The sequence below is a fragment of the Oncorhynchus tshawytscha genome, linkage group LG09, assembly GCF_018296145.1.
Source record: "Oncorhynchus tshawytscha isolate Ot180627B linkage group LG09, Otsh_v2.0, whole genome shotgun sequence".
Classification (NCBI taxonomy): Eukaryota; Metazoa; Chordata; class Actinopteri; order Salmoniformes; family Salmonidae; genus Oncorhynchus; species Oncorhynchus tshawytscha.
In genome coordinates this window covers 75,148,299-75,176,071 of record NC_056437.1, presented here as the reverse complement: position 1 = coordinate 75,176,071, position 27,773 = coordinate 75,148,299, and the positions used below count along the sequence as shown (strand labels likewise).

At 41.5% G+C, this 27,773-nt stretch overlaps 2 protein-coding genes across 4 annotated transcripts; both read right to left on the bottom strand.

The window, feature by feature from the left end:
• Positions 1-1,363: 1,363 nt before the first annotated feature.
• micall2a (mical-like 2a) lies at positions 1,364-18,394 on the bottom strand. 3 transcript variants are annotated; one of them, XM_024390223.2, is made up of 18 exons: positions 16,828-18,394; positions 14,483-14,531; positions 12,420-12,561; positions 11,860-12,038; positions 8,697-8,830; positions 8,110-8,616; positions 7,821-7,978; positions 7,398-7,473; positions 6,716-6,921; positions 6,489-6,596; positions 6,333-6,392; positions 6,115-6,179; positions 5,821-5,938; positions 4,620-4,722; positions 4,455-4,528; positions 4,195-4,309; positions 2,723-2,769; positions 1,364-2,642 (listed from the first exon to the last, which is right to left on the bottom strand). In XM_024390223.2, the coding sequence occupies exons 3-18, from the start codon at positions 12,502-12,504 to the stop codon at positions 2,560-2,562; spliced, it is 2,118 nt and encodes a 705-aa protein (XP_024245991.1). In that variant the 5' UTR covers positions 12,505-12,561; positions 14,483-14,531; positions 16,828-18,394; the 3' UTR covers positions 1,364-2,559. The 3 variants fall into 3 exon arrangements, with proteins under 3 accessions (XP_024245991.1, XP_024245990.1, XP_024245992.1); XM_024390222.2 differs by lacking the exon at positions 16,828-18,394 and adding an exon at positions 15,395-15,807; XM_024390224.2 differs by lacking the exons at positions 1,364-2,642; positions 2,723-2,769; positions 4,195-4,309; ... (1 more) ...; positions 4,620-4,722; positions 16,828-18,394 and adding exons at positions 5,025-5,287; positions 15,395-15,813.
• Positions 18,395-19,961: 1,567 nt separating this feature from the next.
• Positions 19,962-27,647, bottom strand: LOC121847217 (paired mesoderm homeobox protein 2-like). The gene is made up of 3 exons (XM_042327438.1): positions 21,342-27,647; positions 20,847-21,004; positions 19,962-20,629 (listed from the first exon to the last, which is right to left on the bottom strand). Exons 1-3 carry the CDS (start codon positions 21,574-21,576, stop codon positions 20,189-20,191), a joined length of 834 nt encoding a protein of 277 aa, XP_042183372.1. The 5' UTR covers positions 21,577-27,647; the 3' UTR covers positions 19,962-20,188.
• Positions 27,648-27,773: the final 126 nt, after the last annotated feature.

The window sequence follows — 27,773 nt, the reverse complement described above, 5'->3', positions numbered from 1 at the left end:
TCTCTCTGATGAGAATTAAGTCTCCAGCCTGGATGGCCAATAAATTAGAGGCACGCTTCTCGTTTACTCATCAGAGCTAATGAGCCTGATAAAATTACCTCGAGGATCATAATTACAAGCTAGTGGCAGAGACTCTGGCACTCTGAATGAGTACAACGCGCACACACAAACACACACACAGAAACACATTTTACACAGAGGGGTTTTTAACACACAGGCCCTCAAATACTTACTGGTGCAATGTAACTATAGCAATTTTGGCTAAAATGATAAAATATAAATGACACTATAGATGGGTAGTGTACTTGATTATAAAACATGCAATACAATGTTCTTCCATGCCATAATATCTCACGATCCTCCACATTGAGATTTACTGGTAAGAATACCTGTCTGTAGAGTATGGCACAAATCCATATAAAAAAATACATTTCAATTAATTGAATGTAAAACCCTGAATAAGTCAGTATAACATGTGTATTTTGTTAGAGCCAGTACAACACATTATTGCCACCCTTTCATACAGATGAACCACTCCATCAGTAAATGCGTATTTTGATGGACAGCGTGGACACAAGAGCTCACCTCAGAGGATTTTGTTTCAGCACATTCACAGGACGAATTGTTTTACTTATGAATATTAATGTCCCTCTAATTTGAGGCCGTTGTTAATGCTTGTCGCTAGGAGCCTGGCAAATCAGGTCCCATTCCTGTTAAAACCATGTATTAGACACCCCCCTGACACTAAGCCCTCGCCTTTGATTCTTAATTGCAGAAGCGCAAGCATTTGCAGTAGATGGGGCGCAAAGCTTTAATTAACTCTATCACACGTATTCTGTCTTGACTGTCACCCACATCACGCATGGTGTACTGCACCAATATCATCCCCAGTTTCTCTCAGCTAGAAAGATGCCGTTCCAAGTTCATGATCACAATTTCATGCATCTTCATTTGGGGATATGTTGTTTATAAGTAGCTGCAAATATGGTGACATGAACAAATTATCTTGATGCCTTCCCTAAAACCCACATTAAATGCAGAAAAGTATGTAGCTCTGAACAATAACTTCTGAGTTTTGATACTTAAGTAGTGTTCCGGCATAGCTGGTCCCGAACCAAAACACGTTGGATGAGGACTGTGATCTGTACAGTAAAAATCAGGCTGTAACTTTGTGCTTCTATGAGATAGAACTCAAGGATTGGTTAAGATTTCTCATTAGGAACTGAACAGTCGCTCACATGTAAAGAAATCAATTCAACATACATCCTCTACAGTTGAAGGAACATGTTAATTGAAACTATAAAATATCATGGCTGATAATTGCTTAAAGGCCAACTTAGATACGAGTGCTTTCAAAAGAAAGGATGTTCAAATTATTTATTGGACAACAAACTCATTTCAATTAAAAATATAAATACACATTATGTACAGATTCATTTAACATTCCTTCCAATTTTTTAAAGTCACGAGACACTGGGACCTGTGCATACCTCAAACAGCAGTTTCACAGATGACGCCAAATGTCAACAATGTTTACTTAAAACAATGCTTCAGTAGATCATTCTATACTAATGTATGTTTAATTAAACCAGGTTTAAGATTAAAAGCTCAATACAACCACTAGTCTATAAGCCTTTTCCAGTGCATAAGCTTTCACAATGTTATTGCATCAGCAGAGTTGGAACTTTTTGCAGCATTTATAAAATTAGCAAAGAAATTAACTGTCTGTACTGTGGCGAATTGGATTCAGGTTCCTGCCTGGTTCCTGTAAGGTAAAACCATGGTGCCACCTACAGCACGACAGGAGAAATACAGCCTTTAAAAATGTGGCAGTGTAGAACACGCTGCTCACCACTTCACTGGTCTAGACAGATTCCACTCAAAATGTTACTGTTTGTAATAACATACTTTTTGGAAGCATAATAAAATACATTGGTATTAAAATAGACACACTGGAGCTAAAAACATCACTCATAAAGGCACTCTTCTTTTGATACTAACTTCTTAAATCACAGTGATATGGATTCTCCTTCACCATTATCTGGTGCAACAATACCAGTTACATCATTTTGCATTTGACTCATTCTAATAGTGACTCTTGAACACCTCTTCACAACAATCCCAAACTAGATGTGTGGGGGGAAAAAGTTAAAGTTAAGCAAACCATGAGCTAAATTGTGATCTTAGATATACACCACACCTTACAAGGGACAAAAACAGCACATTATGATCAGTCAAGTGTCATGAGACCCATCTCAAGAACAACTGAACACCAAATGAAGAGTGAAAGCCTGGAGTCTTCTCAAACAAAAAGCATTTGTAAATAAACCTTTGCGACGAAACCCCAACTTGATCTGATAAGTAGCTGAAAAAAAGTTGGTCTTTGACGTTCAGATCTTTCAGGATGAGCAACAGACAATCTTGTTACTTATTAGCGCAACTCCAATACCAGCATGAACACAAGTTGGTGTACACACACACTTGAAAATATAAACCCTTTTTAAATACAATCCAGACACATTGGAAAACGCATACACCCCCCAGAGCAGGGTAGAACAATCAAAACACGGCAACCTTTTTACTACTTTTTCGTCTGAACAGCATTTTGAAGGACTTCCTCTTGATTTTGGATTTTTTAAGTCCTGTCCACCAGAACAAAGAGAGAAAATGACATTAAGGAACATCCCAGGGTTTAAAGACAGTGGCATTTTAAAATACTCACCAAGAGTCTGCATCATTTCATTCAACTGCTGATCCTCTTCATCTTCCCTAAAATAGAGAAAATGTTTAGGTTTTTCAAGTTACACATCCAGCTTGACCTCAGTGAATGCTTGAGACCATTGCAGATATTGAAATGCTCTTCACATTAAAAAAAAGAAAATGGTTCACAACTAGAGGTCAACCGACTGATTTTTCAATGCCGATACCGATTATTTGGAGGACCAAAAAAGCCGATACGGATTAATCGTCCGATTTTGTATTTATAATAACAATTACAACAATACTGAATGAACACTTATTTTAACTTAATATAATACATAAATAAAATCAATTTAGCCTCAAGTAAATAATGAAATATGTTCAATTTGGTTTAAATAATGCAAAAACAGTGTTGGAGAAGTAAAAGTGCAATACGTGCTATGTAAGAAAGCTTATGTTCTGCGCAAGGAACTGAAACGTATGAAAGCTGGTGGTTCCTTTTAACACGAGTCTTCACTATTCCCAGGTAAGAAGTTTTAGGTTGTAGTTATAGGACTACTTCCCTCTATACCATTTGTATTTCATTAACCTTTGACTATTGGATGTTCTTATAGGCACTTTAGTATTGCCAGTGTAACAGTATAGCTTCCGTCCCTCTCCTCGCTCCTCCCTGGGCTCAAACCAGCAACACAACGACAACAGCCTCCATCGAAGCAGCGTTACCTATGCAGAGCAAGGGGAACAACCACTAGAAGGCTCAGAGCGAGTGATGTTTGAAACTCAATTAGCACGCGCTAACTAGTTAGCCATTTCACTTCGGTTACACCAGCCTCATCTTGGGAGTTGATAGGCTTGAAGTCAAACAGCGCAATGCTTGACACAACGAAGAACTGCTGGCAAAACGTACGAATGTGTTGTTTGAATTGATGTTTACGCGCCTGCTTCTGCCTACCACCACTCAGTCAGATACTTGTATGCTCAGTCAGATTATATGCAACACAGGACACGCTAGATAATATCTAGTAATATCATCAACCATGTGTAGTTAACTAGTGATTATGATTGATTGTTTATTATAAGATAAGTTTAATGCTAGCTAGCAACTTACCTTGGCTTACTGCATTCGCGTAACAGGCAGTCTCCTTGTGGAGTGCAACGAGAGAGGCAGGTCGTTATTGCGTTGGACTAGTTAACTAAGGTTGCAAGATTGGATCCTGAGCTGACAAGGTGAAAATCTGTCGTTCTGCCCCTGAACGAGGCAGTTAACCCACCGTTCCTTGGCCATCATTGAAAATAAGAATGTGTTCTGAACTGACTTGCCTAGTAAAATAAAGGTATACAAAAAAAATAATCAGCACCCAAAAATACCGATTTCCGATTGTTCTGAAAACTTGAAATCGGCCCTAATTAATCGGCCATTCCGATTAATCGGTCGACCTCCAGTCACAACTCGCATCAAATTGTGCAAGCAATAAAGTTGCGCTATTTCCCTACCTGAGCCTGTCTTCATCCAGTCCTTCTACAATGGCGTTTCTACCGTTCACAATCTCCATCAGCCTCTCCATCAGACTGCTCTCTCGCCGAAGCTCCTCTGTCGACTTCAGATGATCTGTGACACCATAGATAAGAAGACCTATGTTAGACATAGGAGCACTACACTATGGTAGCACTACACTACAAGATTGTAGCTGCTGATCTGTTAGGGAGAGGTAAAGTGAACAGTTGAGGTGCTGTGTGAACATTGTGCCTCCTACCTGGTTTCTCCAACAGTCTGCGCAGCTCACCCTCCACCCCAGGCTGCTGCTCCTCCAGGTCTTGAGTCTTAGCTCTGACAAATGCAATAAGTGATTTTTAAGCCATTGTAAACCCGAAATAGTGCAGATAGATTTGGGTAACATTTAAACTTGACAAGTACTCACATGTACACAAGCTCCGACTCCCTCCTAATGCATGTCTGCTTCTTTTGGATCAGGTTGAACCAGTCAACCATCAGAGGGTCCATCAAAATGTCTCCCTTGCCCTCTGCAAAAGGCCAGTGAAGTTCATTGGCAATACATAAAATAACATCTATTTGTGCAGGACTTATGAACAAAATGAGTCAGTGTTCCAGTCCAACATGCACATTGAGCCTTTGTCAGTGCCTAAGGGCTGTGGGTATACAAACACACCAGCCACAACCAATAGTACAAACTGGGCTGAGAGAGAAGTGTCCCATTAACTCCCCCTGCCTCCTATCAGCAGGACAGACAGGTGCATGTAAGGAGTAAAGCAGTGAACCGGATAATAATATTAATATAACTGTGCCCAGATGGTGACCTTGAGCAGAGCAATCAGGCCTCCCTACTGCTCCTGCTTTGTTTGCAGCCACAGCCAGTCTCTGGGGCTGGTCAGCTCTTCACCACCACCACCACCTCGCTATCACTCAAGGGAGATGGATAGTATCAGAGGGAGAAGGTGCCCTCATGTGGGCAGTGCCTGCCTCTCGCCTCATTGGGCCGTAGAGGAGGGAAATGGAACCTGTTCGCCAGTCACACCTCTCCCCTCCAGGCTGTGTGGGTTTGGATTCCTGTGTAAAGTCCCAGGTGGGCTGCAGGGATAAAATGCTCACCATCAGAGCACAACTCAAAACTGAGAATAGTGGAGGGACTGGGCCATTTGAATTGAAGTACATTAATAAATATCTAATCATAAAGGCTGGTCTATTTGGAAGTTTACTTGGAAATAAACTTTGATAGAAGGGGAGAATCTCAATTGCACACTCTCCCCTTCTCAAAACCCATTGGAGAAGGTCAGAGGGGAGGGGCTTCTGGCTTTCTCATCCAACAGGTTGAGGAGGAGCAGGCAATTGAGATTCTCCCATGGTGCCCTTCAAAATCCTGTCCTGACAAAAGACCCAGTTAAGGTTGAAACATGGTCAGTCTTCTTTAACATAAAGGACAAGTGATTCTGCACACAGTTATGCCCTTCAAAAGCCAGACCAGTCACAAAACCAATAACTTAACTAAAATGGCAAAGCGAGAAAGTGTATGCAGAAGACCTCCCTCCCACTGGCAATCGCAATTAGTCAACATCAACAGAGGGCGGGACACTGGGAGTAAAGGGAAGTTCAATGGAAAGTACCTTCCTCACAGCTGCGAAGCCTCTTCTCCATCTCCACTCCCTTCCTCTCCAAGTCACCCAGGATGTCTTCAATATCACGCAGCTCCTTCACTATCTGGTCCACGGGGATATGATGGGACTTACATTGAACAAAACAAAGAAAAACCCCCATGGTGTCAATTGCTAATCCTGTGGAATTATTTAACTGACATGAAAATGTCATAAGAATGACATTATCACATAGGATAGTTATTTCCTCTGATAAGCTCTAGTAACATGCCACTCTTTAGGTATGAGACATAACTGATAACTTACCGAGGGTGACCTCATTTCAGACTGGGAGGTGTTTGTGGGTGACAAATACTTTCCATTTTTGGAGCCTAAGAGGTAGATAAAAGAGGATTATTACATATTTAATGGCTGACAAGACTTAACTTCGGAAAATAAACAAGCTAGGACATATAAAAAAAAAAGATTAAAACATCAATGGTTGAGACAATGTCTGGTAATAGAAAGTGAAGGCCCAGTCTAACCTGTGGAGCTCTGGCGAAGCTGTTTAGGAGATATAGGGGGAGAATTGCCTTCCGTTGAGCCTAAAAAAAACAAATGTAACAGATTAATAAACTGCAATATATAGATTACAAATATATTGTGGCAATACAATCACTAAATGGAGTTCTTTTCTTTACCCGATCCTGCAAAGCTGTGGTAAGGCTTATTTGGAGTGGGAACCCTGTGCCAGACAGGAACCAGGGGAGGAGTGGACAGAGGAGTAGAATAATTCCCATTTTTACTACCTAGAAGGTGAAGCGCGATATAATTTAAAATCCCAACAAGTCTTTGAAAATGTTTAGGGTCTCAAATGATTGAGTAATCACTACTCTGCCAAGTATAGAGTATAATAAAAAGCATGTACCCAAGCCTCCAGAGCCGCAATGGGGCTGCTTGGGAGACGGAGCTCTGTGAGACACCGGGCCAGGTGGAGGAGGGTTGAAGGCAGGTGGGGGAATCGGAGGAGAGGTAGAGCGGATGTTGACGACGATACTAGTAGCAAAAGACTTCAAGATGGCTTCAGATTTGGGTTGCTCAACAATGATCGCTTGGTTCTCAGAGTCAGAGGTCCTGGAGAAAGAGGGTGCATGTAAGGAACAGGAAAATATTGGACTTTCCCCTGAAATCAACCATTTTGGATTGAACATGCAGTAAGTACAAAAAGAACATTCAGCCTCACCTTATATTTAGAAATAATGGAGGTGAGAAAACAGTGGAGGGGGTCATCAGGGGGAATTCTGGGAAACTAGTTAGTGGTGCACTCTAGGGTTCATTTCAGCCATAGCACTCCTTGGGACTTGTGAGGATGGGGGAGGAGAGTGGCTGCAATTTGAGCCAGTCAGCCATAACAGAGCAGGGCGAGGCAGGATGAATCCGCAGGCTGGAGGTGTGGATACATGAGACGCCCAACTGGTTAGCTCTCCAGATCAGATATATAATTGAATCTCTCACCCGGGTGAAAATACCTGCCTTCCCTTTGTGTGGATGTACAGGATTAGAAAGAAAGTGGTTAATAAATAGATAACTGATGAGCAGTCCAAACTTACTTCAGTCCTGGTCCATTTTTAACAGGCTTGAGCTTTGATCGCCAGTTAACAGGAGCCTCTGCACGGTCTGCATGTACTGCCAAAGAAATACATTTTGAAAGGAGACTTATTCAAGCTCATCGTCAAATTCTACAACTCAATTTAGTGTTAAAAAACATTAAAAAAAGAGGGCTAAACAAGCTGGGATGTCCAAATTAAAAAAGGCTGTTAGTGAAGACTGCTAATGCACTAGCAGCTCATCTTATTTTCATGCTCTTAAAATAGACTTTAGTTAAACTGTATGGAAATGCTGTTCGCGGCTACACCCTTGTTTTAACAAGGTAATCGAAAGCGTTCCAGCTTTTGAAGTTTCCCTTATGACCCATTGTAAAAACATGATCGTGATAAAAGTTCTGAATATGAAGTGGAATTGAAAAAGCGTGCCTTTGATGGTGGAGGATACAGTTGTTGGTCTGGCGCTGGCTTTGTTGACGGTGTTAAGCAATTCCTTATTGCTGGTGAAGAGTTGTCCTGCTGTGCCTGGCCCACATTCAGCCTGCTTCCAGCTGGGGAGGTCATCTGAGCTTACCATATCTTCAAACCTGGGAAGCAATACTATCACCATTAGGTTTGGAAATGTACATTCAATATTAGCTGACATCCACAAAATGAGATGAACTGTGCACACTTGAAGACTAAAAGCCTGTAGGTAAACACATAAGCCTTTTCTCACCTCCTTTCTGCTGGTCGGATAACAAAGTATCTGGTGTTATTGTTGTTGCAGTTCGCCTCAACTAGTTTCTTGGTAATGACGGCCCTGGCTCGGTTCTTCTCTTCCTCGGGACTCAGGGGCACCCTCGGCAGTACTGAGGGCTTCTGGCTGCTGGAGGGCACCTCTGGGGTGGAGGAAGATGACTGGAAGAACCTCTGCCGTGCTGCCTGGGTTCTCTGGGCCGAGCTGGTCCATGGTTGGGGAGCTGGGGTGGTGGTCTCCACGGGCTTCAAGACACCCTTGATGGGAGTCAAAGGCACAGAGGTGGGGCAGGACACAGACTGGACTCCGCTGGTGTCACTTTTGGATTCAACGTTGGCACTTGGGCATCCGGTCTGGATGACAACCCCAGAGGGAGGCTTGTTGTAGTCATTCTTGGTGTTCTGGTGGTCATTACAGATGAAGCAACCTGGCTCCTTCCCTGGTTTATAGGCCCCAGCCAGGAGGACGTTGGAGCATTCACTGCACCTGGTGAAAGGTGCAACAAAGGTATCAACATGTTTTAACCATAATGATGGAGCTGCTGTCTGTTTAAAGCGGACATTTACTTGAAGCAGCTCCTGTGGTAAAGCTTCCCATCGATGAAGTGCCGTTGGACCAGATGAACGTGGCAATTGCACACAACACATTTACTGCTGAGAGTGCCCGTCTTATTGGAGCTCTCCACCAATACATCTGTCTTCTGTGGAGGGGAGAGAGAACAATTAAGTGTTTGTCAAAAAAAAAAAAAAAAAAAAAAAAAGTCTGTCAACTGCGTTTATTTTCAGCAAAAATATGTCATGTTCATATAAATATTTACACAAGATTCAACAACTGAGACATACTGAACAAGTTCCACAGACATGTGATTAATTAAATGTGTCCCTGAACAAAGGGGGGTTGGGTCAAGTGGTGTAATGTTCGGATGTACCGATATTGTTACACGTGGTCTGCCACTGCGAGGACAATCAGCTGTCCGTCCTGTCTCCCTGTAGCGCTGTATTAGACGTCTCACAGTACGGACAACGCAACTTATTGCCCTGGCCACATCTGCAGTCCTCATGTGTCCTTGCAGCATGCCTAAGGCACGTTCACGCAGATGAGCAGGGACCCTGGGCATCTTTCTTTTGGTGTTATTCAGAGTCAATAGAAAGGCCTCTTTAGTGTCCTAAGTTTTCATAACTGTGACCTTAATTGCATACCGTCTGTAAGCTGTTAGTGTATATATGACCGTTCCACAGGTGCATGTTGATGAATTGTTTATGATTCATTGAACGAGCATGGGAAACAGTGTTTAAACTGTTTACAATGAAGATCTGTGAAGTTCTTTTTGAAAGACAGGGTCCTGAAAAAGGGATGTTTCTTTTTTTGCTGAGTTTAGATACATTACATGACCAAAGGTATGTGGACACCTGCTCATCAAACATCTCATTCCAAAATCATGGGCATTCATTTGGAGTTGGTCCCCCCTTTACTGCTATAACAGCCTCCACTCTTCTGGGAAGGCTTTCCACTACATGTTGGAACACTGCTGCAGGAACTTGCTTCCATTCAGCCACAACAGCATTAGTGAGTTCGGGCACTGATGTTGGGCAATGAGGCCTGGCTCGCAGTTGGCAGGCCAATTCATCCCAAAGGTTTTAGATGGAGTTAAGGTCAGGGGTCTGTGTCAACAAAACAAAGGAGATGATCATGGGACTTCAGAAAACAGCAGACGGAGCACCCCCCTATCCACATCGACAGGACAGCAGTGGAGAAGGTGGAAAGCTTTAAGTTCCTCGGCGTACACATCACGGACAAACTTAAATGGTCCACCCACACAGACAGCGTGGTGAAGAAGGCACAACAGCGCCTCTTCAACCTCAAGAGGCTGAAGAAATTTGGATTGTTATTCAAACTTTTACAGATGCACAATCGAGAGAATCCTGTCGGGCCGCATCACCGCCTGGAACAGCAACTGCTCCACCCACAACCGTAAGGCTCTCCAGAGGGTAGTGAGGTCTGCACAGCGCATCACCGGGGGCAAACTACCTGCCCTCCAGGACACCTACACCACCCGAGCCACTGTCTGTTCTCACCCCGCTATCATCCAGAAGGCGAGGTCAGTACAGGTGCATCAGAGGGGACCGAGAGACTGAAAAACAGCTTCTATCTCAAGGCCACCAGACTGTTAAACAGCCACCACTAACATTGAGTGGCTGCTGCCAACACACTGACTCAACTCCAGCCACTTTAATAATGGGAATTGATGGGAAATGTAAAATATATCACTAGCCACTTTAAACAATGCTACCTAATATAATGTTACATACCCTACATTATTCATCTCATATGCATACGTATATACTGTACTCTATATCATCTACTGCATCCTTATGTAATACATGTATCACTAGCCACTTTAACTATGCCACTTTGTTTACATACTCATCTCATATGTATATACTGTACTCGATACCATCCACTGTATCTTGCCTATGCTGCTCTGTACCATCACTCATTCATATATCTTTATGTACATATTCTTTATCCCCTTACACTGTGTATAAGACAGTAGTTTTGAAATTGTTAGTTAGATTACTTGTTGGTTATTATTGCATTGTCGGAACTAGAAGCACAAGCATTTCGCTACACTCGCATTAACATCTGCTAACCATGTGTATGTGACAAATAAAAATTTGATTTACTAAAAATTGGATGTAATAAATGTATCACTAGTCACTTTAAACAATGCCACTTTATATTATGTTTACATACCCTACATTACTCATCTCATATGTATATACTGTACCATCTACTGCATCTTACCTATGCAGTTCGGCCATCCATGTATTTATATGTACATATTCTTATTCATTCCCTTACACTTGTGTGTATATAAGGTAGTGGTTGTGAAATTGTTAGATTACTTGTTAGAGATTACTGCATGGTCAGAACTAGAAGCACAAGCATTTCACTACACTCGCATTAACATCTGCTAACCATGTGTATGTGAGCAATAAAATGTTGATTTGATTTTGATTCGTCACTCCAGAGAAAGCATTTCCACTGCTCCAGAGGCCAATGGCGGCGAGCATTATACCACTCGAGCCAACGCTTGGCATTGCGATCTTAAGCTTGTGGCCGCTCGGCCATGTAAACCCATTTCATGAAGCTCCTGACAAACGGTTATTGTGCTGATGTTGCTTCCAGAGGCAGTTTGGAACTCAGTCGTGAGCGTTGCAACAGAGGACAGATGATTTGTTTTACACACTACAGCACTCGGCAGTCCCGTTCTGTGAGCTTGTGTGGCTGACCACATCGCAGCTGAGCCATTGTTGCTCCTTGACGTTTCCACTTCATAATAACAGCACTTACAGTTGACGTTTCCACTTCATAATAACAGCACTTACAGTTGACTGGGGCAGCTCTAGCAGGGCAGACAATTTATGACTTGACGTGTTGGAAAGGTGGCATCCTATGATGTGCCACATTGAAAGTCACTGAGCTCTGCAGTAAGGCCATTCCACTGCCAATGTTTGTCTACAGAGATTGCATGGCTGTGTGCTTGAATTGATACACTTGTCAGCAACGGGTGTGGCTGAAATAGCCGAATCCACTAATTTGAATGGGTGTCCACATACTTTTGTATATATAGTGTACATTCAGTAGTTCATCAAAATGTATACCTGTCAAACATCTGATAAAAAAGTTTATTTTTAAAGACATTAGAGACATGTGTACTCCTCTAACCTGAACAGCAGCTCTGGTTGCTTTGGGGGAGGTTTTCACCATGAGAGAGGAAGGAGGTGGACGATTCTCTATGGCCATTTTATACACCGTGGTTTTGGCCACCACCGGGAAATTCTTCTTTCCACATGGCTCCTCCTTAGAGCCCTCTGCTGGTCTTTTCACAGCACCCACCCCTCCAACTGGAAAAAACAACATTGGCCATCAGATATCAGAGGGTTGAGCCACAATACTCTAGTCTACGATACATGAACCAATAGCTCAGTAGAGATGCTTTGTGCATGTGAAACTGAAATAGTTTGGATATACAACATCTTATAAACCAATAACCATAAACAATTTGAAAAAAAACATTTGCCAAGTTTACTACTGATTGTAAGGATAAGTACATTACACTAAACAGGTTTGAAGCAACGTTTTCACCCGAATTAACACGACATGACACCTGTGTACTTTACACAATCACCTTAAGTAACACCTCACCAGGAAAGGAAATACTTATAGTGCAACATATAGGCTAGTGCTCCAATGTAACAAAGCTGCCTCAAGTCAGACAGTCTTACTAGGGTTGCGTCCGTGGAAGTAGTTGTAGTACTGGGAGACGTAGGTGAGGACGCTCAGTCGGTCTGGGATCCTCAGGGCCACCATGTCCTCTGCATCCAGCAGAGCAGCGATCCCCAGCTTGTCCTCTGCAACCCGGAAAGCCTGAATTTAAAATAAAACACTTGTTTTAATAACCAACCATAAAGCCATAGAGAGCCAAAAATTAGAGGGGTCAGGTGTATTGGAGTACCCCCTAGTAAGCAGAACACATAACGGTTTGTAAAAATGTACAACATTTGCTTTGTAAATGTTTAAAAAAAGCTGAGGTAGTAAGGAGAAATCATACAGAATTTGAATAACACTTTCCCAATGTTCTGGAGGGTTTCTTAATATACAAAGCAGCTACTTAATTTAACTGTAAACAAGCCAGACAAAATGGTCTCTTCAGAAATAGAAAATCGTAAAGTCCAGCCAGCAGCTGTTTGTGGCCCCATGCTAGGGAGGTCTGGACAGGGGGTGAATAATGAATAGCACATTTCCTGTGCACACTCAGCCCTGGGAAGAAGGAGGGAGAACGGGGCATTGTTCAGGATCAACCTGGACGTGCTCATTAAAATGTTAAAGTACAGCCTTGCAGAACGGCATATCCGTTTATGTTGGAGGAGAACGGCCAAACAACTTCTACGTTTGAGATTCTCTGTATAATAGTAACGGAATTGTTGCTGTACCGTAACGAAACAGAATCTGGTCAAGACAAATGCATATTTGTAGTCTGCAGTGACAGATATACCCACCACAGAGAGAAACCTGAGACACACATGAAGGACTGGGACCTCCTTGTCATGAAATACAGAGGATTACTATCAATGTGTATAGGACTACCTAAAAATAAATAGCTACACAAAATGGGTGTTTGAACTCCACCATGGGGGAATTCCTTCCTAGCTGGTTGGTAAAATAGACTAGCGTTACTAAAACTGAGAATGTTTTAAATACACTGGTTTAAAACACGTTCTTCTTATGCAACATCCCAAGCACTGCTGTCGCACAAACTGTCTAACATTTGTAAATGGACCTTTTTCATGCGGATCGAGTAGCCCACGGATAACAGTAAGCCTCATTCATAATGAATAACCCAGGGAGTCTCTTCTGGTACTCAGGTTCTTAACAGACGCTGTGGGGGATCGGCACGACTAGCAGCTAGTGTTTTGCAACAGATCCTGGAGTGCATAGAACACTATGAGGTCTGTAATCCTCAAAAACTGAGGAAACCAGCACAGAGAGAATGACTAAATTATGGACAAGTCGCAGCTGCTTGACTCATTCTTATCCCAACACACTTCCTGGTGTGAAGGAAATAAGGGGGGGGGGACAACAAAAGAGTTGGTCAAATAATTCCACAAAGAGTAAGCTGGCATCTGTCAAAGTATCAATATAAATGAGTGTAACTAGCCAAAGTCACTACCAAGTGAATTGTTTACACAGTGTAAGACTGACTTGACACACTCCATACAACTCACAGATGACATTCTCACAATAAAACAGCAACATGGGACAGACCTTGCATAGCACCCCCAGCAGAGATGGTTTCCCAAACTACAGTTGGTATTTGAATAACCTTGCCTGGGACATGAAATCCTAGGAATACATTTTGTCCAGTTATCAACTGGGAAAGACGTTCTGCATTTGGCCACTGCGTTTACATACTATGCATGCTACAAGCTATGCATGCTACAAGCAATAAGTCACATTTATGGTGAGCCATCATTCTTTTCACGAGTTGCATTTAACATCACCCTTCAGAGCAAAACTTGTTTGCCCCAGTTCAAGAGACAGACCTCTGAGGTATATATCAAAATAACCATGAATTGACTTGTGCACAATTCCAGTCCTTTGGAGACTTCGCTAATAAAAATAGGCCTGAATGTTACAAAGGAATTGATGCATTTCTAACAATGCAATCCCCTCAAACACAAACCAACTGACTTACTGATAAGATGGTCAAACAGTTCAGTATGGTCATGTCAATGTACAACCTTTAACTGTGATGATGTTACATGCATAAATAGACAGTAAATCTTACCAAGTTGTTGTTGTCAAAAATATCCTCTTTATTCAAGGAGTCGTAGTCTCTGAATATAGAACACAGGGAAATTAATAATTCACATTGTGGAGGTTGATCAATGGTTATTCTCATTTGAATTTGGGTGACTAACTGCCCTGTTCAAGGAAATAACCAGGTTTCTAATACTCTAGTCCACCAGTACAGCAAGAAATCTTGTGGGAATGGTTATGCTGTGAGGTTTCTTTCTGTTTGCCTAGATAAATATAGGTTAAATAAAAGTAAAAAATGATCAACCAAATTTTGTCAATCCTTTGGCTAAAAGGACGCTGGAGAGGGGGGATTCCCGCCACCATTGTTAGACAGGAAGCCACTGGGAACACTTCAAAATAAATAGAACATGATCACAAATATCACTTTATTTCTATTGTATGTAGTGTTCGAGGGATTACATTAAGCCTAACGTTACATGACAACATTACTTAAAAAAAAAATATTATTTGAAGCTATAGCCTAAGCTACAAAATGTGTTTGCAAAGTAGAAGACAAAATGACAAAAAACCATTAACTGTTTGGTTATGATAAGGTACGTCGACAGTAGGCCAAGGTTTCCCAAACTCGGTTTCGCCCTAACATTACACAGCTGATTCAAATCAGGTAATCAAGCTTTGATCGGAATCAGCTGTGTACTGTTATGGCAACAAACAAAAAAAGTGCACCGAGTTTGGGAAACGCCGAGGTCGGTTATTCATAATATGATTCAAAATATTACAAGTTTTAACTGTAACGTTAAAGCTAACAGCAAATGCCCATGGAAGTGTTTGGACCTATTGATTGTTTCCAGCTGGTAATGATTTGTTGCACCTGATTAACCATTCCGTTGAACATAAATTCTTCACCCAAATCTATATTTTAAGTCATTATAATGCTTACATTAGGTCCGGTCTGTATTTATGGATAAGCGCACAGAACGCCAACCCGTCCCTAAAAGAAGTTGTCATGTTGATGATAGCCACATCTCGGTACCCATTGCACTGAAGTTTGCACCACTGTTGAAGCGCCTTGATGGCAGCCATCCTTCCCGGAGCGCGTCCTGTCAAATAAATGACTTCCGAAAAAAATATATACCAAAGAGAAGTATACAACCAGTGGGTGTTATGTCTTATTTCAGGTGATGTGCAGGTAGTAGAAAGCAAGATACCGATTACCAAGAAAGAAAAGCCAGTTCAAATTGTTCAGTGTTCAATCATCAGCTGATGCTCGCGACTGATACGCTACCATTGCATACCTCATGAAAAAGTATATTGGCGTGACGCAAGGGGGCGAGGCTCTGGTTCAGTAGCCTAGTTAACGCTGTTAATTACCATTTTACACCGTGACATAATTGCACTTTATAATAATCATAGTGTGGCAATTAATCGGTCATTTTTAGTGTCTGTCCGGTTATTAAATATTCATTTGCATTATGTCCTGAATAGTCTATTTCAGAGAGGTAATACTTGGCATAAAAGTATATATATATATATATATATAATCAATGTTTACACTATTGTTGAAGTCTTGGTGGTTTTAATATCAATAGTTTTCATGGACAAAATAGGCTATAGGCCTACATTAACGCACTAATGAGCAGACGTTAGTGTTGAAGCCTTAATGAGCAACTCAATTAGGCTATGAATACAAAGGATTCGGCTGAGCCCTTGTTTGCTCATTTGCATATGGGTTATTTGCATATGGGGCATTTTCATTCGAAAAACCAATGATACATATTTTAAGTTACAAGTTGCAAACTCAGAAGAGGCTTAAGGTCTCCATTAAACGAATTAATCCAGACCCACTGACCCATTTTGGGTCACCAATGGTGGTTTCAAATTTGACCCAAATGAGATGGGCCCAAATGAATCCAGAACAACTTGAGTGTGTCTGAAATTTGAGTAACATAGGAGAAACTGACCCACCAAGAACTCGACAACCTCAACTAGATGCATAACCTACAAAGAGATTAGATGGACATTGATATATTTACACACAGCAAAAAAAACAACAACATTTACTTGGTGTAAATAATACAAGTAGCCTAATACAAAGTAGGAACAACATACCAATAAAAGAAATCAAAATACACTGGGAAAAACTTGTGTAGTAACACTGCAATTACACTAAAACGTTTTATTAACATGTTTTTATATATATTAATTGTTTTAACATAATAGCAAAATATGTGTTACCAGACCTTGAAATCTACAGAATATAAAGATATGGATAGTTGAATTATTACTGAAGCAAATGCACACTGGCAATAAATATGCTGCTGACAATAAAGATACAATAATGATTGAATAAAGGAAGGACAGTTATGATAATACCTATGGGGTTTTCTCGTTTGGGCAAAATAACGTCCTCCGTCCTCTCTCCTCCATGACCAGGAAACCGATAGGTGGTCAAGAGTGTGTCAAGTCATTAGTAGGCAAACGAAAGTGTCCTCCCCTTCTCGATAGCCAATCTTCATCAAGGATATTCATGTGTATCCTACCGCGGAAGTTTTTAAATCTTCCACACCCCCTTGGAATCAGCTTTTGTTTTGTCAGAGGAGAAAAACATGCACACGTTTAAAAACAATATGCTACTTATTGTTTGTTTTATCTACAAAATCTCTTGCACAATTAACTTCATTTGTTTTGATGACTTTACACTTATTTTGGGATCCACCCCAGTAAACGTAATTTTCCTAATGACGAGTGAGTGGAGAAGGACCGTAATCATTTCAATTAAGCGCATTTCTCCAAGTTCACTCCTCGCCGACTGTCCTCGATTAACTTTTTCCTTTTTCAAAGGAGGCAAGAGAGGACGGAGGAGGTGAGCAAATCTAATTGACAAAAGGCCCATGAATGGAGAAGAGATTTCATTACCAGAGGGGGGCACTGTTAGACTACAGAGAGACTTTTGAAAACATACAGAAGACCCAAACTAACACTCAAGCAGAGCCAGCCCTGGGCATAAGTGACATAGGCGCTTGACCCACGGCCTTTATGGTGCCCTCAACTAAAAAAAATGAGTCAGGGACTCAACTTAATGTTGAGCTTTAGAATAGGATAATACACAAGGTGCAATGTTGTGCATTTTGCATTAGCAGTTTTCCTCTTGCTATGTCAGTCACTCAATTAGCTCGTCAGGTAGCATTTTTTAGATTGGTAAATTAGTCTACCTAGCTATCTAAACTTGTAGTAATTACCTACCGGGCACGAAGGGCATGTGTGCATGAGCCCCCTTTGATTTGGTTAGTCACTCTCAATCAGATATCATATTAACATGCTATAAGTCATGGCAAAATATGTAGAATTTCAGTAAATATTCTGTACAATTGCACATTTTTCTCTCCGCGCCATGGCAAAATGTGTAGAATTGCAGGAAATTAAATTTAAAACTTTAAATGTTTCTCTCTGCTGTCAAGAGGGCCCCCAAAAGGCTAAGGCCGGCCCTGCACTCAAGATTTACATTCTCCATTCATTTAAAATCCTTCCAACTCCCTATTCATATCCCCAGATTCTGCATTGGAATTTGCAGTGACCTTGGCAAAGTGGTGTCATATCCCATGTTTCTTCCACAGAACTAAAGGCTGTTCATGTCATACAGGAGATTGGCCATACAAAAAAGGCCAACGTCTAAGCCCGAAGGAAGTGCTGACTGTGAGGCTGAAAATCCATTAGACTTGGAACAGCTGCTCTTTCCATGCTCTGAAAATCAACATAATACAGTTTAGTAGGACAAATAGTGCCACCTCTGGAAAAGTAGTGATAATGATGATACAGGCTATTCTTATAGTCCCATCCTGTAAATATGTTTTAGCCGTCTGTACTTTTTTAACATCGATATACGGTATAGCTCAAGACGATACAATATGTGAGTCGTCTTAATATACATTTCAACAATACCTATAAAAAATACAAACAGTGATAGCCTCTCTGATGTATTTAAATGACAGCACTGTTGTAAAAAGTTCACCTTTCTCAGCAAAAAACATGTGTTTGCCTCTTAATCTTCAGAAAGCGTTCCTGTCATTGGGGCCAGTCATTTTTCAGCCACTTCCATTGTTTCCTACGAGGGCCTGTGGCAGCACGCAGACATCCTGCCTCTCGGTCTGCAGTGAAGGTAATAGGATAGCCCTGGCCAGGGTTGGGCTTGTCATCGATGAGATCATTGAGAAGTCATCAGAGCGTTTCCTGTTTTAATTTGACCCTAATCTGATGGCTAATGTAAGAGCATTTAGTCACCAGTAATACAGCAGAATATCGAAAGACCCTGGGGTGATGGATGAAGATCAGGACTGCATATCTGAGTTTTACATGCATTATGTACAGATTTATTTAGGCGTGAAAAACCATGAATGTATTAAATTAAGAATTTATTCTGAATTGACTCACCCGGGTAAATAAAGGTTCAATAAAATGAACCAACTCAGTGGGGAATGTGAAACGATAACAATGTTATCTTTGTCTCATGTGTTCAAGAGTTCAAGATAGTGAATGATAGAAACTGAAATTCTTCAGCCAAAGTATAAAGAAACATTAAGAATAAAATGTTAAGATGTTCCTATGGATATACTATATATTTATAAGATGTTACTATGGATATACTATATATTTATAAGATGTTGTTATGGATATACTATATATTTATAAGATGTTGTTATGGAAATACTATATATTTATAAGATGTTATGGATATACTATATATTTATAAGATGTTACTATGGATAACCTATATATTTATAAGATGTTACTATGGATAACCTATATATTTATAAGATGTTACTATGGATAACCTATATATTTATAAGATGTTGCTATGGATAACCTATATATTTATAAGATATTTAAGAATAACAACAAGTTACTATGGATATATATTTATAAGATGTTATTCCTAAAACAGCTGTATATACTATATATTTATAAGATGTTATATGGATATACTATATATTTATAAGATGTTACTACTATACTATCCATCTTCCCATCAAGGATGACCTATATATTTATAAGATGTTACTATGGATATTTGCTATATATTTATAAGATTTACTATACATATTTATAAGATGTTACTATTAATTTATAAGATGTTACTGGATATACTACTATATATTCATATATTTTTTGGATCAGATGTTGCTGATGTTACTTCATGATATACTAATATTATAAGATGTTATATGTATATGTACATTTATAAGATGTTACTGTATGGATATACTACATATTTATAAGATGTTACTATGGATGTATGTATATATATTTATAAGATGTTACTATGGATATACTATTAATTTATAAGATGTTACTATGGATATACTATAATTTATTGTTACTGTGGATATTCTACATATTTATAAGATGTTGCTGTGGATATACTATATGTATTTGTTGATGTTACTATGTATGTACTATATATTTTGATGTAAGCATTTAAAATTATGTAAAATAGGTTTAGGTATGTGATTGTTGATAGAAAAAGATGTCCAGTACAGAAAAATACTGGAATTTCAAAACACAATACATTTATATAATACTAAACAAAAAATCAGCACCTTTTGTAAATGTTAGTTCATATCCTCATTGAATAACAGAATGAATAAAACCAAGGATGGGGTATTTAGGCAAGTTGCCTCAACCATGATGAGGTCTTAGGGACCTGTTTGCAAAAGCCATGCAGAGAGAAAGAGCCATATCAGTTGTTCTCTCTGTCGTCAGTGTTCTGTGTTTGTGTCTGCAGTGCTGATGTCTCTTCTCCTCCTGACCTGGCCACAGTGCTATGGATCTCAGCCTCGTGCTCCCTGGCCTTGGCCCTCAGCTTGGCAATGCTACAGCAGCGGAACTCTTCTGGACTGGGCCCCTCCATCCCCTGCCATTCCCCTGCTGGCCCCTGAATCATACCCTGTATGGGGGTGGTCATCACAGCAGAACGAGGTACTTTAGTCCAGGGATAGCTTCCTTTCTCCTGCCTCCTCTCCCAGTGCTCGCCGTCAGAGCTCTCTAGCTCCGGTAAGCTCTTGTTGGGTTTGTCTGTTGTTGTGTCCTCGGCATTGTCCTTCCTGGGAAAGGGCTCTCCTAGCTGGCCCTGCAACTTCAGCTGCCTCCGCATCTTAGCCCGGCGGTTCTGAAACCACACCTGGTGAAAATGGAACCAATGTAATATGTAGTATATGAGAGAGTGAAATCTCTTACAATGCAAAACATTAGTTTCGAAAAATGTTTCAGTATCCACTAGATTTAAAATACAGTAACATTGTGGCATGAAAGCTGATTGAAACAAAGATGGCTTCTAGAAATCAGAGTTCATGCATTAGTGACAATGGGTTGGAATGAAGAGGGTGTTGGGACCGTACCTGCACTCTGGCCTCGATGAGGTCCAGTCTGAGGGCCAGAGCTTCCCTCATGAAGACGTCAGGGTAGTGGGTGTTCTCAAAGGTCTTCTCTAGCTCCTCCAGCTGCCAGCTGCTGTAGTTGGCCCGCGCACGACGCTGCTTCACTGGCCTCTGTTCATCTGGAAAGCACAGCACAACCGCCAATTACACAATCGCCAACGGTTGACAAGGAACTAATGGCTCTAGATTGGATAATTAGCGCCGCCGTTCATTAGGCCCTCTTTAACCGTGCTTGATAATTGATTGTTTGTTAGGAGCTGTTAGGAAAATCTTTTGTAAACATTTACACTGCCATTAGACAGTGCTCAATGAGTCTCTATGAGAAAATAAATTCCACCAACTAATAAGCCAACACGTATCTGTAATAAATTGTCACACATGAATGTAAATATCCATGTGCTCTCCAAAGTTACAGTAATTCTGACATTCTAAGGCAGACTGTTGGTTGGAACTCACCCATGCTGGCCGTGAACTGACCCATCCCAGCTGCCTGTGTGGCCAGGAACAGAGCCTCTTTGCAGGGCTCTGGTTGCAAGTAACTCCGCAGGGACTCATAGCTGATCAGGGGCCCAGGGATCAGGATCTGTGGAGGGGAGCCCAGTCTGGTGGGGAACGCAGGGAACAAGTGAGCTGCGGAGGAGTGGAAGACTGCAGGTAGAAGAGTGGAGACCAGCTGCCCAGGGCCAAACATTATCCAAAAGCTCTTAGAGGAGTCCAGAGTCTTAAGTGTCAATCCACTGGTATAAAGGGAACAGTCTGATACCAAAACAATGGGACGTATCTCAGGAGCACTTCACAACATCAGACTAAACATTCTTGTTGAGGTTGGCACAAGATGGAGCAGAGCCAAGTCTTGAGGCTTCTTTACCACAGTGAAATCAGATAGGGCTGTTAATGAAGTACATCACCAGATCCAGAATGAAAGAAATCACACAATCTTCCACCATCAATTCTGAGGGATGAATTGCAGTCATCAGCCACACACTGACTCTCGATCCAGAAGGCTACCTAAGATGAAGGTTGAAATGGAGACTCAGGAGGAGTTCAGGTGAGATGCAGGTGATGGGTGGGGAGGCGAGAGAGGACTGCACTCAGCAGGTAAGGGGGTCTCACCTTAGTCTGGTGAGGTTCTCTCTCCTATCCTGCTGTTCCCCCCTCCTTCCTTAGCAGTCACATGACTCACAGTGGGCCCAGACTGACTCCTGGGTGTGAGAGAGAGGGCTGGGCTTCAGAGAAATGGAGACAGGAATGTGAATCTGACCCATGATCCATCTCCAGGTAGATTTTCACACCACGGTATCATTCAATCAAAGTCCATTTAGAAACACAATGTACACTTTATCTTCTTCAACACACCAATCCCATACAATGTTTTGCATTCAACTTACATTATAGCAGCACCTTCCACTCTCCATTTAATGTTGCACTCTGCATGGATTTGGTGTCTGAGGTTTACTTTGAACAAGTTAAGACATCTTTTAGCTTCGTAAATTTCAATCAAAGTGATGGATCAGACATCAAAGTGTGGAAATGACATAAAAAAACAACGCTTGAACGTTCAGTTGAACACGTACACCACAAATATTTGAGAATATCGCTCGTCTTTCAATTAATAGTTGTCAAGCAGAAGAAGAAGAAACGATTCCGATGACAAACTGGTACAGCCCTTCGGAGAGGATCAAAACAGGCTCAAAGGTGCCACACAGAGCCACTGTTGCCAAGGTAAACAAGTTCACGCTAATTACACCACCTAATTGACATGAAGTTGAATGATGACAATTAGCTGGATCGAAAATGTTTACCTAACACTTATTTCCTGATCCGATGTTCATTTTGGATGTTAGATACACTAAATGCAGTCATTATACACCCCAGAAATGTATGCAATTAAAAATAATTGCTTTCCTAATAGCTAGGTCTAATCTTTCAAATGGAACGTTCAACAAAAACAATGGAAATGCTGTCATTAAATGACTAAAGTGGTCCCATCTAGTCTCTACTGGTCTTCCATCTAAAATAGGATCACCTGTTCAAATAGAAGGTATTGTTTGGTCTTCGGGCTGAAGACAGAGTTCACTGACAATGGCTGTGGGTCAGGGCTCCTTGGCCTTTGAAAACAGATTGAGCTTTTGGAATTTGCACCTATTTCATGTCACCCAGATTTTTATTTTTTATTAAAACGTCTCCTCTTTCTCTCCAAGTAATATACACAATCCTAACATAAAGACTATAACAAATACATTGACATAGAGATTCCAATCAATAGGGAATTAATGGGAATAATGATCACCGCAAGCGTTGGAATTGTAAATATTGTGAATTTGTATGATTGTTTGCAGGGCTCCCTTGGGTTCAATGGGATTTTCCAAGTTGAAATACATTTAAATAAAATCGAATAAACTTATAAAAAGGTATTACCAGTGTTATACACAGATGCAAGCAGGTTTTGTTACTGTGTAATAAGTTAGAGTTACTCAATCCCTCTTTCATGTCATCAGGTAAACTGTCCCAAATCACAGCTTTAGTACGGGGCCTCAAAGTAAATCTCCACACAGCTTAGTACGGGGCCTCAAAGTAAATCTCCACACAGCTTAGTACGGGGCCTCAAAGTAAATCTCCTCACAGCTTAGTACGGGGCCTCAAAGTAAATCTCCTCACAGCTTAGTACGGGGCCTCAAAGTAAATCTCCTCACAGCTTAGTACGGGGCCTCAAAGTAAATCTCCACACATGCTGGAAGGAAGGTAATACAGCACTGTACTCCAACAGACCGTGACAGAGAGAGAGCATTCTCTCACATAAGAGCTACACGTATCCACTACAAAACGTATACACAATAATTAGGTCTCATACGTTCACACGCACACTCTCTCTCACACACACATGCACGCACGCACACAGACAGAGAGACACACACACACACACTCTTTCTCTCACATAGTCAACTCACGTTGCAGTGCATACTCTTAAAGATCATCCACACCCTTTCCCAAGCAGCCCAGCTGTGGCCCCAGTGTTGAAGGATCTCTAATGAGTTGATCATGATGGGGACTGACTGTCTATGATGTGAATGAAACACAGGTGTGTCAATTAATCCGGAGATACGCATCACCTAACACACCCCGCTAAATGCTTATCGGATCAGACGGCGGCTAGAACACGGCACTGTCATGGTTGTCACCACAGACTGGCGGTTTGAACTGCATACCTTTGATCAGTTCCAGAACATCAGCAGGAGACATCTGGCCAAAGCCATGCTCCCAACACCAGGGGAAGGTGAATCACTGTCTAATCAGAGGACAGCACCTCTCTCTCCTCTCCAGTGGGGCTTTCATCCACACCTGTTCAAACACTTAATAAAGCCGACGCACAGGTATAGAGGTCAATAGACAAACATCAGAAATGCCTGGACAATCTCTATGTTAAGATGAATCTGTGAGCATGTTTATTGGTGCGTGTGACAATGAGGCATCAACATTCACTCTGCTCCAGCAGCCCCCAGTCATTTCTTGGCTTTGCCATTTCTCCAGTCATTTCTTGGCTTTGCCATTTCTAAAGAAAAAAGGAAACTATATTAAAAGTGTCTAGTTTGAAGGGTGGGTAAATAAACATTGTTTGTGGGTTAGCACTGAATACTGAATGGCCATCTCTGTTCCATTTGTACTTGGCACACAGGTAAACAGAGGGATTTCTGGGATGTCTGAAAGTGCTGTGTTTGGTCTGTCCCGGGTTCCTCGAATGCCCATTGATCCAGCTAATCAGGGGAGAAATTGGTGAAAAACCAGCAGGGTGGTTTAGCCATCAGTAAGGGGCTCGTGTACAAATGAGCTGCTTGTGGATAATTGAAGGAGGTATTAGGACAACAATGGCAGTGGCTCACACCAGTCTTCACTGGGCTCTCAGGTATTCCCAGGTCCCTGGATCACATGGCAGCCTGTGCAATCCACAGTAGGCTTAAATAAATATCACAGCATCATTAGTGGGCCTTCAACATTGGGGGCAAAATGCACATTCTCCATGGATTTAAAAAACCCACCAATGTTGTTGTGCCTCATTTTCCATGACTGACTTTAGTTTGAAATGGGCTTGTTTGAGATCGTATATATGGTTTACAAATGTAAATGTAAAGGGATAGAGGATAAGAGAAGCAACACAAGGAATGTTGGAATGAGAAATGCCAATACTCTGCAGTATAAGACCAACACAAAGAGCAGCTCTTTAGGTTAGTGCAGTGTTCGGCAATACATTTACCATACATAACAAAAGCCTTCAATGTTCTTTTTAAAGGACCTTTGAAACTGGCTCAACTATCAGATTTAACTGTGGATGTGTTAGTACAGGACCTTAGATGACAGAGATTGGGAACAACGCACAGTCATTAGAATGACACTTCAAAACATTCGACTAAAGTTCTGCCAAATGCCTTGTGAAGATGGATGATGTTCATTGGTGTCATGGGACTGTGCATATGGCTGGTGTCATTTGCAGTCTGTAGTAAGCAGCAAAGAACACTGATAAGATCAACTTTTAATGAGAGCATAAGTGAAGCTTAAGGGTTGTCACTTAACTGTCTGCTGCTAATGACTTTTCAGATTGCCCGGCAGATTTTTCAGACAGGGTCGACCTAAACTCCACATTTTTATTTCCAATTCATTTCAAATTGTCAAAAAAAATGCCATATGAAATCACAGCAAGGTTCTCTCATCATCGGTTGCTTGTGGTTGCACTTACTCTCATTGACCAACTTGAACTTTAAATCAAAGCATGGCAGTACAATTGAATTCTGTCTGTTATTAAATGATTGTGATGGATGTGTTTGTCACATCCAGGGAAGACAAAGGGACATGTGTTTTAGAGCAGAGGAAGCCCCTATCTGCTCGATGCCTCACTCTCTCTGGTTGCTAAGAGTATCCTGCAGAGAGCAGCCTGATTGGTTTAGTCCTGGATCACTGGCTATGGGATGAAGCTGAGAGCCCAACCTGCTTTTCATGACAAAATGTTCAAGGGAAAGCGGCCACGACCCAAGAGCAATCACACTTTAGGCTTCAAAGTGCCAGGGGAAAAGAGAGGCGAGAGCCGGTCCACATTTCTTCCACGCCGGCCAAGTGCAACTCATGCGTGGAGGAAGACGAGATGATCTAAGGAAAGGAAGACAGGTGTGCTGGGCAGGTAGAGGCACATCGCAGCCCCTCCCAGGGGTGAGTGAGAGACAAGGACTCACCCCTACCTTCCTGCACTGTCCACTTTCACATGAACTAGCAAATCAACATTAAAACAACTCTTTAAACTCATCTTTATGGGTTTGCAATCTGTGACTTTTCATAAAGCCATGATAGGGCTGTTACAAAATAGCTCATGTGCAGCAGTAAAAATGATTAACTCGGAGCATGGCACATTGAGACGGCTTTAGTACAGACCACAGCACCAGGTGCTTCTGAGGGCATCAAACGCTAGTCTGATGTGATGATGAATCAAGGCAGAGGTTATTAGCATGTCAGTGGCCCATCAGGCTAGTTAATGACAGCCCTCTCTTTCCATCTCCTCCTCCTCACTGGCTGTCACTCATCTCTGTTCCGCCTCACTGCCACCAAGCCCATAGGATGCTGGCGCCTCACCAAGAGCCCAGGCAGCTACGGCATCTGTTGCTAGCTGATGGATAACCACAAACACAACTTTCAACTCCAGACTGTGTGAACTAGAGAACACCTTACAGGTGCAATTAACTCATTAACCAAAAAACAAACAGTGGGAGGAGAGCACAGACAAGTAGAACAATTGCAGTAGATAGTTTAAAAGCAATAGATTTCTAACAAGTTTGGAAAAGTATAGATATAAAAATACACTCAAAACAAATGCGAGGCAACATGTTTTCAAATACAAATTAAATAATACAAGAGGCTTTTTTTGTGAAGAAATTGTAGCACAATTGTTTGCACTACAAGCAATAGGAAACATATTTGGACAATTAGTCAACCCATCCAAGAGTCTTTTTCATTCCAATTTGTATCCAATTGACTATGCACAGCAGCACATATAACAGTGACAGAATCACTTGCACATTTGAAGACATATCCACCCCAAGCTTCCGATCAATTATGACATGTTAAAAGGGTAGCAGCGAGCAGATCATTGGACATGTGTGGACCTCATTGAAGGAGGCTGCTTTCATCAGCCCCATGTGTGCAGTATGTAGAGTGGCTGTCAGTCCCAACGGACAACAGCGTCCCCTGACCCACCAGTGTGGGCATGTTCCACCTTCACATAGGATTCTCCCATCACTAACCAACTGCTTCCTCTCCATGTCTCACCATGTAATCCAACACCAGTAGAGTACATTTCAGTGCTGGCCAAAACAGCCTGCCCACATGCAGCCTTCAAAACAGCGCTTTGGTCTGTGTGATTGAATAATTACTGCCTTGGTTAATTTCCCATAAATGGGTGAGGAAGGAACACTTAGCTGGGTTACCTGCATGCCTGCACGTTGTCTCGTCTACCCCTTTGACTCCATCGAGAGGGTTTCTGATGAAGTCAGTGACACTGGGCAAAACAACTCACACTTTCATGGCAAATTGGTTTCCATCGCATGCCTTTAATTTGTCTTCTACACCCCAGTGAAAAGAGTGCATAACTATGACAGCCATTTCAAACATGATCTGGCTCAGAGAATGCATGGAATGAAATATGAAGGCACCAGGGTCTTGCTCCATTAACTGTTGCTCCGGTTCTCTTGTTTGAGGTGGTGAAACGTTGATGCCCAAAAGCAATAATTAGTTCTGCTGAAATTCCAAAGATTATGCTCCACAATTTCAGCTGGTAACTGACTTCTCTTTTAAATGTTTAAACATGCAGCACAGACACCATTTTAGTCTGAACTCTGAGGTTAGAAGCAA